General features: G+C 44.7%; 1 protein-coding gene across 1 annotated transcript in view; it reads left to right on the top strand.

Annotated features, from left to right (window-relative positions):
* Nucleotides 1-1051: 1051 nt before the first annotated feature.
* Bnc1 (basonuclin 1) overlaps nucleotides 1052-13112 on the top strand; it is a 25006-nt gene continuing 12945 nt past the window's right edge. Inside the window, exon 1 of the mRNA XM_055623670.1 lies at nucleotides 1052-1129. Within this exon, the coding sequence (XP_055479645.1) occupies nucleotides 1052-1129 (78 nt within the window). The remainder of the gene's footprint in view (nucleotides 1130-13112) is intronic.

The raw sequence follows: 13112 nt of genomic DNA, 5'->3' as shown, positions 1-13112 counted from the left end.
GGGGCGCGGGGGCGACGCGAGTGCGCACGAGGGGCGCAGGGGGCCGGCGCGGCCGGCGGGCGCCGCGGGGAGCCGCCCACTCGTGCGCAGGAAGGAGCCCGGACGGCCGGAGCGTGGATGCGGCGGTCGCCGAGCCGGGGCGGACGCGGAGCGGCCCGGGCGGGGGACGCGCGCCGGGGAGACGGGCCTCGCAGCGGCCGCAGGATGGCCGAGGTAAGCCAGCCCGGGGTGGGGGGTGGGGGCCGCCCGAGGAGGGCCACCTGCTCGCCGGGCCGGGCGCGTCCCTTCCGCCTGCGCCCGAGTCACGGCGAGGTTGACCTGCGAGCGGCACCCCGTCTCCTCTTAACCCCGGGAAGCCCTGTTCGGCCGCTGTGGGCGCACGGACGTCGGTCCGGTGGTTCTTTCAAGCCGCGACCTTTGCTCGTTCCGGGAGGAGGGTCGCGGAGACCCGAGGGGCGTTTGGAGGGAGCGCCGGTCCCCTGAGGGACAAATACTGATTTAAAAAAAAAAGGGGGGGGGGGCACAGAGACCAGAGCGCCGCAGACCGTCAGCTTAGACGTGCCTAAAAGGGGACTCTTGCAGAGAAAGCGGCACTGAAGGCTTGAGGTGATTTGCCGGCGTTCCGGCTGGCTTGTCGCGCGTGGGACGGTGAGGGGTTCGTGTCCCCCTGAGGCGCAGGGACTTGGAGGAGCACATCGGGATGCTGATGGGGAAGCTAGAGCCAAGGTCCGGTCTCTTTGGGGATGGTCTTCCCTAGAACCCTGGGAATGCGGTGATGAGGTGCTTAGTGGCTGGTGGGGGGGGGGGGAACATCCAGGCGCAGCCAATGTCCCCCTGGCAGCGGGGTTCCCGCCGAGCGTGCCCCAGCTCCGCTCTTAAGGGTGCCCGCTGTCCTCTGGCGCTTCTTCCCCGGGGACCCCCTTAACCCTACCGGCCTCCTGACTTCGGATAAGCTCCTGGGGATTTGTCAGCCAGATGTGACAAGATTGGAGAGGCGAGTGAGAGAGATCTGATATCAATCAGTGCATAGCTCGGAGCCAAACTTTCTCAAATGCGGTGTAGAAACATGTTCTTCTCGTTTAAGGCATCTCTTTGTGGCTGCGGGGCTGCCACCGGCCCGAGTTTGACAGTTAAATGGAATGCCAACCAGCAGCCTTAATTGAGCGAAGTGGTGTGTGTTGCAGGGGAAAGATCAGACACTCCGGGGTTCCGTAATGTCCCCTAGTTTTATGGCTTAGGCTCACCGCAGACCTCTGAAGATGAGGGCCAGACGCCTGGTCACAGCCAGGCCTCTGTTAACACTTAAGGGGCTTGGAAGAGGCCCCACTGGTGTCCTGGGAATCCCTGTCAGAGGGTGTGTGTGTGTGTGTGTGTGTGTGTAGAAGTGTTACTGCATGGAAACACAGAACAGATGTATCAACACTTAGAGTAGATTCTTATTAAAGCAACAAGATTTCGTTGTGACAGTGTAAGGAAACTGAAAAACAGCATTTTTTTCCCCTTTCTTTTTCGGGGTCCTTTCCTTCCTTGCTTTCACTATGCTTATTAAATTTGATGGGATTTCATCAGCTCTAGCAGAGGTTGAGTTTTACAAATTGGTGTTTGTACATTAAAACTTTTGTTGAGTCCTGAAACATACAACTTTCTCATTTGCCCCTTCTGGAATTGGTTGGTGCATATTATTAGGCCTTTATTGAAATTGTATCCGTCAAAGTGAAATTTTGCCCATTACTTCAACCGTTATAATTTGTGCTGGATTTTTTTTTTTTTTTTTTTTTTTTATTTTTTTTGCTTTAAAATATATACAGACAGCTGCCTCTCTTCCTGTGAGGAATTTTAACAACTGTTCTTTTTAGAATACTTTCAGACAGTTAAAAAAAAATATGATGAGCCATTATTTCATTTATTACCTAATGAGTTCACAAACTTTAGTTTTGGTACCTGCTGTGCTCTGTTGTAGTTGAATGCCCACACAGTGAGATGGAGTCTCCACTCAGCGTTTGAGCTGCTCAGAGTCCGAGAACTCAGACTGGGTTCAGACAGCTGCATGATTTAATTTGCACTATCACCTCCACCCATTCAGACTGGTCAGATTTCAGGGAGCTCTGTCCGTCAGAGAGAAAGTGGTTACTAGTTCAAATAGTCTGCCCAGGAGTGTCTCCTAGGACTTGTCCCAGTGATATGTGCGCCTAGGTTGTAAGAAATCTTAACGTGGCCACCGAAAGCCGTTGCCGTAGGAATATAAGATTTATACAGAGGATGGTTTGGTTTGTATGACCTTTTTTCTTGAAGAAGTTAGGCCTATATCCCAGGCCCTTGCCCACATTTTAGACCTCAGTTCACCAGCTTAGAAAGAGGACCCGGTCCTGTGGTGAGAAAGCTGCCTAGGCTTCCCCATAGAGCAAAGAATTGTCTCTTAAGCGCACACTTGTCATTTCTGAATGCCAGGAAGTAACTGAATGAGGGAACATTTTAAAAGTTTGGTTTGTTAGTAAGATTAAACTGCAGTATGAGGGGCCAGAAATGTCTTTGAGCTTCTGTATATGGCTTTGTAAGTTATTTTGACGGTGGCCATTAAAAGGAGTTGCCCTGAAGGCTTGCAAGGTAAATTACTTGCAGGAGGAGTGTGCTTCACCTCGGGGTGAATTTTCTCCACTACAGATGTCATTTAGAGTGCGGTAGTTACTTTTGTTGGAAACAGTCTGGTTAGAAAGAAACTAGATATATGGTAATTTCCCAGATTCTCAGAACCGAGACCCCTCTGCTTCTGCTGTCTTAAAACCAAGGGTTAGGAAGTCAGTACTCGCTTTGCACCGTCCCTTATCGTATTTTACTACAGCTCTTTCGTTTGTTCGTTTAGCATGGGTAACTTTTTTTGAGAGACAACTTTTTTAAAGATAGAAAACTTTGGGAGTCCTGCTCCCCTTTTAGTTGGTTTCTAGCAGAAAACCTTTTCGCTTATCTCATCAACCTTTGAAGTCCTTTCTCCCTCCTTCTGGAGTTTCCAGGATTGCAGTGTGGCACACCCGGACCCCTACACAGACACGAATGCTTATTCTAGCCAAAGACGGTGAGTCCAAGCAGAAAGCAGCCCTGATTCTCCAGAGTCCAGTCTGGGGAGTCCTCAGACATCGTTACTGATGAAAAAAATAGCCGTCTTGGTCCCTGTCCGCATGGACCGTTTGTTATAAATCAAACTGAGCAATCATAAGAGGACACTAGCTTAGCGGGAGTCACCATCTCTGCACTAATGTAAAGGGAGAGAGACCTTAGGAAGATAAAATGTGAAGGCAGGGTTCAAACAGACCTGTGACAAACATGACTGCCTCAGGTGATCTCTGTTTAGGCTTTTAAGTTTTCTTCCATGCATTGTGTTGATTCTGTTGTCCCTTCCTGAAGACCGTGGGACCCTTTCTTATTCTGAAACATCTCTTTCCCAGCTTCTAGAAACATTGTCATCATTTCTAGCCCTCTGACTATTTCTGGAATTATTATGATGGTCAAGTTTTCATACCTCCAACTGTAACATTTTATGATACACTGTACTGGATCTAAAGGTGGGGATTAGAATGACATAAATAACTGATACTGAGCTTATCTTGTCAAAAAGTCAGTTTCTAGTTCTCTTTGAATCCCTCCCTAACAGTTTTATTTGGACATGTTTACACTTGGCTTTTACATCATTATTAGTAACAAATTTGCATAAAGTACTTAACTAAATTTTTCAAGTGTTTTTTGTTTGTTTGTTTGTTTTATTTCCCACTTTCCAAGGCTGACTCTGTTACATATCACTGATGTCTTTTTAGCTTTTGTTATCAAAGGCTTGTGAGGATTGCTTCTGAGTTCTTTTCCATGTAGGTTATAAGGAAAAAAATATGCCCATGTCATTTATATTTCTAAGTATTTTAAAGCATTTTTTAAAAAGGAAATAATTCAGTGTGATTGCTAAGCTGTTTTTATATTTTCTACTATTTTTCACATTTTCAGATTTCAAAACTAATATCAAGAAAAAAGGGTGCAGATGTTAAATTGTTTTGGCGTAGGATTTAGGCTTTGATTTATAAACATCAAAAGAACAAGTATTTTTCCCATTATCCTCTTTGAACTAAACACCAAGAGAACATTACAGAGGTGTCCTGTGTACTTTTTGCTCACAGGTAGACTTTTCCCAATCTCCGTCCCCTGAAGGGGCTCCAGCTCCCTGACCCCTCCCTGCAGGCGGACCTCCATGCCCTCATTGCCTGGGCGTCTCTCTTCATCCTTAACTTGCAGTGATATGACACATTCTGTCAGTCCTTCTTCCGTGTCATTTTTACGTTGCAGGTACTAAGTCCTGAGGCTCCCCAGATCCCCTCTTTCAATCATGATCTTTAGTCTGAGGTTGGCAAAATCTTCAATCCTGAGTGTCTCCCATTGTTCAGCACCCTGAGAAGACCCCACAGAGAGACTCCGACTGCCCACTGGGTCATCCCACCCCTCAACCCCACCTATGTTGCTTTTCGAGATTGGCTTTCACTGGCCAAACAGAAACCTATGTTTTGTGCCCAGGCTCCTTGCTTGTGCATGGAGAACATGTCTGCTTTCTCCTAGAGCAAGAACCCCCCTGGTCTCTCTGCACAGTGTTAATTCTCCATCTGTCAACTCATGCAGATTGAAATTTTGGAGGGAATTGGACTGTTGACATAGTTTAATTTTTCACTTTTTATTTTAGAAAAATTTAAGTAAACAGAATTATAATAGTGTCATGAAATTTGGTGATATGTGTTTGGGACTTCAAGAGTTAATCGTCTTCACCTGCATTTCCTATTCCCTACCACTTGAAACCTCAGGTTACCTTAAAGGAAATCCTAGCTGTCATACAGTTTCATTAGAAATGTTTTAATATATTGCTTTAAAATATAAAAGTGCCCCCTTTCTGAAACAAAACCAATATACCTTAAAATAATTTGGGGGTGTGGCTCAGTGGTAGAGCACATGCTTAGTATGTATAGGGCCTTAGGTTCAAGCCTCAATACCAAAAAATAATAATAGTTAATTATCATAACTCCTTAATGTCATTAAACTTCTAGGCTGTTCAAATTTCCTAGACTGTCTTATAAACTTTATATTACCATTTGTTTGTTCAAATTATAATACAAACCTATACACTGTCTGACTCTTAATTTCCAGGTTTATAGACCTTTTTTTTTTTTTTTTTTTTTTTTTAGCCTTGCCATTATCTGTTGAAAATGCCAAGTCAGCCATCTTTAGACTGCTAGTCTGAGTTCTGGCTATTTAAATATACTTCTGTCTCCTGTATATTCAAACTCAGCATTGGCAAAGAATCTTGATCAGCCACAGGTTTAGATGTTTTGACAAGAGTACCAAATGTGCAGTGGGATATATTTTCTATTCAGGGCCTAATGAGGATCATTGTTGTATTTTTTTTTTTTAATTAAGAAGTGGGAATTAGTTCTTCATTGATTTGACTCAATTCTAGGATAATCTGTCTCATCAGTTGCTTGGTTTCCCAGAAACCCAAGTTGCATAGGAAAGAGCACATATTTCATTCTTTCTCTTGTTTACTGTTTTCTTTTTTCAATGTTGGTTTCCCAGTATTCTCTAAAGGCTGTCAATGAGTTTCGAATTTGTTCTGAGTACATTTTAAAACCTTGGGTTTTCACATGTGAGTGATGCAACTTTTGAACAACCATATTCACTGCCGTTTATTTTAATAATTAGTTTATGTGCGTTGGTGTTTTGCCTGTGTGTGTGTCTGTGTGAGGGTGTCAGATCCCCTAGAACTGGAGGTAGAAACAGCTGTGAGCTGCCATGTGGGTGCTGGGAATTGAACCTGGGCCCTCTGGAAGAGCAGCCACCTCTCTTGACCACGTAGCCAGCCCTTCAGTCCTATCACTGCCAGTCTTGACTGCCCTACTGATGTGACTTTTCACAGAGAAGCCATGTGCCCCTACCTGTGGCAGACCTTGGGAGTCACTCATGTGCATGTCAGGAGGTTTTCTGTGCTTCCAGTTACTTGGCTGAAGCTATGTGAGGCGATGGTGCGATGTGCTGGCGTACTGAGCGTCTGCTCTGTGCTTGACCGGTGGGCTTCTGCTCAACACTGCCAGCCGAGTAAGCCGCCTCACACAAGCTAATCTCAGTGGCTCCCTTCCCTCTCCTCCCAGTCATCCCAACTGTCCATCTGACAGATGATAGCAATATTTTCAGAATCCTAGTTGCACCTTCGTGGGGTTTTGTATATGAGAAAATTGGTGGAGAACATTAAAAAAAAAAAATGAAAGAAGCCTGAGAAAGTGGGGGTGGGGGTGGGAAACAGGAATCAAACCCCGAATCCGGTTCTGATAAGAAAAATAAGAGGTATGGATCCAGAGTGCCAGGGTGGCTCCAGAGAGACAACAGCTCCCAGTTTTGAACAGTTTGGTTTTCAGAACCAGGAGAGCCAGCTCTGCAGCCCCAGAGGGAGGAGAATGAGAATTTCACTGCAGGTAGAGAGAAATGAAGCCTCTCTCACACAGCCGAGGGCATCCTAGCAGCTTTAAAATAGGTTTTGATCGTCAGTTTTTGATGTACAGTGAAAATTTCCAGGACTCGAACAAACTAATAGCAGTTATCTATATTTGCTGTATAAAAATACAAGGTGGAAAAGCCTGAACCCTTTCTGTCCTAAAGCCTAGTGAATTGTAGGTGAGTTGTGGTTTGGCAGCCTGGGGTCCTTTGATTTCAAGTTGAGAACTTAATGATTTTTACTACTGGAGAGCTGGCAGAGCCTTACGATTCCGCCATTAAGATAGGGCCACAGACTCCAAGCTTAGTCTCAGCTGTCTCTCCTACTGAGCCATTTTCTAGGTAGTTTGGTTTTGTTTTTCTGGCCCTTTCAATAGCCAGTGGAAAGACCAGTGTGCAATGTGCAAACTAGGAAATAAATTTGGCTACTAGTAACAAACACCAAGAAAATAGTTACCATTCTTTATTCTGAGCCATCCTTGTGGTGTGCCCTCCAGGTGGCCTAATGGTCACAGAATGCCCTCTGGACTTTTGTTCCCAGGTGGAGAAGGACAAAGGATTCAAAGTTCAGATGGTACCCACGTGTGAGGGGCTTCCTGTAACGCTCTGCCCAGCAGATTCTGTGTCCCCCGTGAGCCAGTGCCCAGTTGTGCGCCCATCACTGAGAACAAGGAAATTAAAATTGCCCTTTTTCTTATTTGAAGTACTAGCACTTGAATCTGAGGCCCACACTTAGAGCCAGCACTCTACCACCAAGCACCAGCCCTCTGTTTAGTTTTCAGCTTGAAAAAGGAGCATCACTGAGTTGTCCAGGCTGGCTTCAGACTCACTGGCAAGCCTTGAACCTGGCACCCTCCTGCCTCAGTCTCGTGTGTAACTGGGATTCACAGGCCCAGCAGATCAGACAAAAAGGAAACAATGGGACAGCAAGATGGCCCAGGCTTGCCTTCAAGCCTGACGGCCTGACCTGGGTGTTCAGCCCATATAGTGGAGGGAGAGAGCAAACCCAACGCAGATTGTTCTCTGACCTGCACATGGACACTAGATGGACACCTGTGGTCATCGCACGAGGTCAAACTTCCATCGATTGTCTCAGTCATTCCCTCCTGCTCTCAGGTAGCACAGTGGGGAATTTATCAGACATGAGACTCGCTGGCAGTGGACAGGTGTTGGAACTGTTCAGCCGTCTCTCTCTGAAATGATGAGCTTGGGAAAACTTTCAGGAGCACTTTTATGTTTTCTCAGCTCTTGGTAGTTCTGTCTGTGGCAAGGCAAGCCACCGGAGACAGAGGGCCGGACGACCTAGGAGTCTGACTGGCCTCTCCAGCTCTCATGGGTGTAGCCACTGATAGGTGACCTGACCTGAGCGTGGCAGGAGTGCCTGGCAGTCTAGTCTACAGTCAAAGTTGCCAGCATAGGAGTGGAAGACTGGCCCAGAACTATGACATAGGGTGGGGAACATTCTAGATTTTACTACACTCGGTGAGGGTGCTCAGTGAGGTGAGGGGAAGGATGTTCAGCTATGAAGCCAGAATTCCCTTTACAGCAGCTGGAGACTCACTTTTAGAACAAATGCAAACTCCTGTCCTGCCCCACAAGACCCTATACAGAATGGTTTCTCCTGCCCCTCTGACTTATTTTCTACCTATGACTTCACTCTGTTTAGCTCCATGGGCCCTTCTTTCCCGCCCCCCTCCCCCGAATTCTCCAGGCCCTCTTATGTCTTATGGCCTTTGCACGAGCTGAGCTTTCTCTCTGAACTACCCTCTCCACCCTTTCCATGCCCCTGGACCTTGGCTAGTATGTCCTCTGAGTGCCTGGACAATGGCCCTGCACAAAGGGGACTTCTCTTACCAGGACTTTGCATGCCAGCAGGTAAATGTTTAGCACAGAGTTCTGCTCAGCTCCTTCCCAACACTCGCCTCATTCTGAAATTCTTACTTTTCTTTTTGTTGTCTGCCTCTTCAAGATTTTAAACTCCGCCAAGATGCGGGCCTCGGCAGTCTTGTCTGCACTGTGGCCTCAACGGCCTAGAATGGTATCTCACTCACTCAAGAAATACTAACTGAATGAAGTTTCTTTACCATGTGAAACTTGAACCTCTTGTTCTTGTGCACAGTGCGATAAAGACGAGCCATAAAAACTGCTGAGATTAACAGCTACTGCAGTAAGCATCAAATGCTGATATTCTAAGACAGAATATTACCTGAATATTCAGATTTTAGAGCACCTGGAGGGCCTGTAAGTTCTTCAGCGTCTTAGTATATAAAATATGGATGGTAGCACTGACCTCCTCTACTGGTTGTGAGAAGGAAATACAGTTAACACCTGGGTGCTATTTGACACAATGTCTCACACAAAATAAATGCTTAATAAAGCCGACTAGCTGTGTGACCTTGAGTAAGCTATGACTCTTCCATAAATTTAAGTGTTCTAAAATAATTCTTTCCTCACAGCATGACATTAAGTAAGGATTAAATGAAATTACCTATTAAACAGGATCCTAGCCTGTCATGGCTGATCCCACTACTGAACTCAGCACTGTCCCAGAGAACTTTCTGTAACGACAAAACATCTTGTATCATCATTGTCCGTTGTTACAGCTACTAGCCACAGGAAGATTCCTGAGCACTAAAGTATGATTGGAACTGAACTCAAACGCTAGTCTGTTTAATTAGAGTTCGGTAGCCATGTGCAGCTAGAGTAAGAGACAGTTACACACCTAGATGAAGTATAATGCTTGCCTCTGTCAGATCACGTTACCCTCCTAAGGGTCACCGTGACAAACGTGGGGACCCCAGAGTTCTCGTACTTACCCTCTTTGAAACTATGAAAAAATAGATGATAGGAAAATGTGTACATATTGGAGAGATGACAGTAGCTTTGGGTTGTTTCCATTATCGGGTCAATTTGGATCCCATTCCAGGCCTCGACGGTCCAGTGCCAGACATTGGCATCTACCCCTCTGTGTGTCTGGGACTGGTACTCAGCCCCTCTAGCAAAAGGCCTGTGGAAGCATCTCCTCAAGCAAGCTAAAGGCAGCGCCTGGGAGATTAAACAGATCTACCAAGCTGCCTAAGATCCAGGCCATTCATCCCTCCTCCCCAAAACAGCAGAGGAGCGAATGTGTCACAGACTCGCCGTGAATGAATGAACAAATGATGGTTATAAGACAGCAAGCCAGAATTTTGAATGCTGACTTGTTAGCGCATCAAAATGCCTAATAACAACCCTGGAAATCATCCAATTAAGCAGAGAGCCTAAGAAGTGATAATCATGTCTTGTTGAGTTCAGATTGCTGGAAACATCTGCTTTGCTTCTGGAGAATGGAGCAAGTATTATGGACCCAAAGGAAAACATGTCAGTTTCAAGTTTCCCATTTTGATTTACATGAGGACTTTCGTCTTGTAATTAGAAAATTTTGGATTGATTCTGTTTGATTTATCTTTAGCTAAGGATGCTATAATTTGACATTGCAGAATTCTGAGATGTGTGGGGAAATCCAGTGGTCTTTACATTCAAAGTTTTCTTTAGTATTCTAATTAGGTTCTTCTGGTTCATAAATAATTCCCCTAACATTTCTTTCCATAGGCGCTTAACAGGGTTTACTAAGCCTTCTTCAAGTAGCTTCATGTGCGGCCACATGTTCCTCATGAATCAGGGCTTGTTCATGGAATTGTGGAGGCCATGGTGTTCGGAAATGTCTAGAGGAGTTTAACTGACATGTGGTGCGGCAGAGGCTAATACTTGGGACAGCTACAGAGATCTGTGCACCTGAAATGTCAGTTGTCCAAAGTTGGGAAATACAAGTGGGGGAAGTGGGATATGGAGAACGTAAGCTTCAGTCTTAGTCTGTGCAGTTTGCTCAGAACTGTTTCATGTGCTTTTCCTTCTCCTAAACATGAGAGAGAGTCACGCGGGATTTCCAGGGACTTTGCACGAGGCTCTCAGTCTTTTGAGCAGCCTGTAGGGACGGGAGCAAGTGTGTACTCAGAGACATCTCTTCTTCTTAAAACTAGTTTAGTTTTCAAAAAAAAAATTAAATGCTAAGTTTACTTTTAGATTTCCATCACCATTTTTTTTTTGAGACAGGTTACCCCTATGCAGCCTTGGCTAGTCTAAACTGACTAATGTACACCAGCCTGGCCTTGAACTCATAGAGACCTGTCTGCCTCTGCCTACTGAATTCTGGGATTAAGGGCATGTGTCACCATGCCTAGCCATACCTTTTTCTAAAAGAGTAAAATGTCATCTTAACAAACATGGGTAAAATAAATGTTCTTCCTTTAAAAATATTTTTCTTGGGGGCTGGAAAGTTGGCTTGGTGTGTAAGACCACTCATTTTTGCCAAGGCCTGAGGTTCAATTCCCAGCACCCACATGAAGACTCTCCATCTCCTTAGGTACCACACTTGCATGTGGAGCATAGACATATATGCAGGCAAAGCACTTAAACACACAAAATAAGATAAATCTGAATTTTTTTTAAAATATATTTTCTTTTTAAACTTAATTTTATTTATATATTTATTTATTACAATTGATTCACTTTGTGTCCCTGCTGCAGCCCCTCCCTTGTCTCACCCACCCTCCCCTCCTCTTCTCCCCCTATGCCCTTTCCCTAGTCCCCTGATAGGGGAGGGCCTCCTCCACTTCTATCTGACCCTAGCTTATTGGGTCTCATCACGACTGGCTGCATCATCTTCCTCTGCATCATCTTGCCTTCCTGGCAAGGCTGCACCCTGCAGGGGGAGGTGATCAAAGATCCAGCCGCTGAGTTCATGTCAGAGACAACCCCTGTACCCCTTACTAGGGAACCCACTTGGAAACTGAGCAGCCAATGGGCTTCCTTTGGACAGGGGTCTAGGTCCTCTCCATGCATAGTCTATAATTGGAGTATTGGTCTCTGCGGGCTCCCCTGGGCTCTGTTGGTCTCCTTGTGGAGCTCCTGTCCCCTCCAGGTCTTTCTGTCTCCCCCTTCTTTCTTAAGATTCTCTGCCCTCTGCCCAAAGTTTGGCTATGAGTCTCAGTATCTCCTTCTTCACCCTGGTGGGTAGAGTCTTTCAGAGGTCCTCTGTGGAAGGCTCCTGTCCTGTTCTTTGTCCTCTACTTCCCTGGTGACTAAGGATGTTGAGCATTTCTTTAAGTGTTTTTCTGCCTTTCAGTGGAATACTACTCGGCTATTAAAAACAAGGAAATCATGAAATTTGCAGGCAAATGGGTGGAATTAGAAAAGATCATCCCAAGTGAGGTAACCCAGAAGCAGAAAGACACAAATGATATGTACTCATTTATAAGTGGATATTAGCCATATAATATAGGATAAACAATACTAAAATCTAAAGCCCTAAACAAGCCAAACAACAAGGAGGACACTAGGAAAGATGCTTAATCCTCATTCAGAAGGGCAAGCAGGAAAATATTTTGAGGCAGTATTTATTAAATCTAGATTGTGAACTGCTTCAGCTTTATATAACTTAGCGTTCCGTTAGCATGTGGTAATGAACGAATGATTAATTTGTTTGTAAGCTGCTGTTCTTTGGCTTTCAGCCAAGGGTGAGATGCTGGACAACATGGTAAATGTGTCCCAAACCAAACCTAGTTAATGGTGCATTTGCAAATCCTTGGTTTGATGGTGTGCAATGTAAATTAAGTCATCGTTTACTTTTATTCCTAAGTTTTCACTTAAGGCAACTGATCATGAGTAAGGTATAGCTGTATAGCTGTGTATGTCCATTCATCTAATGTATTTGTATGTGCACATACAAGAAGAAACTCTTAAAAGGTAAAATAATTCACATCATTAGAATGTTTTATTAAGCGGGATGGAGCTATAACCGCATCAGGTTCTTTGTATTAGATCAGTGGTTCGCAACTTGTGGGTCGCCATCTTTTTGGGAATTGACTGACTCTTTCACAAGGTTGACATATCAGATATCCTGTATGTCAGATATTTACATTATGATCATAACAATAGCAAAACATAGTTATGAAGTAGCAATGAAAATAATTTTATGGTTGGGGGTCACCACAACATGAGGAACTGTATTAAAAGGTTGCAGCATGAGGAAGAGTGAGAACCACTGCATTAGAGTCTATAACTTTGCCAAGAAAAAGAAGAAAAGAAAAACATAAAAACCCATAAAATCCTCTTTATCATGCTTCCCATTTGGGGCTAGCCTCTGGAACAGATTGGTGGCGCTGTCTTAGGCATACCTCTGCGATGAGCAGCTGTTCCTTCACCTGAGAACCCCTGTTTGCAGCTCTGCTCAGCCCCATCCCTATCAAAGACACAGGAGGCAGCCAAGTCCAGGGACATTTCTTCTGTTGTGTAAGCAGGGCCACCAGTTTTTAAATAACATTTTGTTATTATGCTTCATTCACATGTCATAAAATCCTTATATAAAATACACAGCTTGCTGGCTTTTAGTATATCTGTGCATGGAGCTGTATGGCCATCATTACCATCTAATTTTAGGACACTTTATCACTTTAAAACCTGCTCAAAATCTGAAACTTTTGTGTTCCAAAAGATACCATTAAGAAAGAGGAAAGAAAGAAAGAAAGAAAGAAAGAAAGAAAGAAAGAAAGAAAGAAAGAAAGAAA

This window comes from Psammomys obesus, unplaced genomic scaffold, assembly GCF_907164565.1.
Source record: "Psammomys obesus unplaced genomic scaffold, mPsaObe1.curated_primary_1811, whole genome shotgun sequence".
Classification (NCBI taxonomy): domain Eukaryota; kingdom Metazoa; phylum Chordata; class Mammalia; order Rodentia; family Muridae; genus Psammomys; species Psammomys obesus.
Note: the sequence above shows the minus strand (reverse complement) of the source record. Positions and strands in the feature narration are given on the sequence as shown.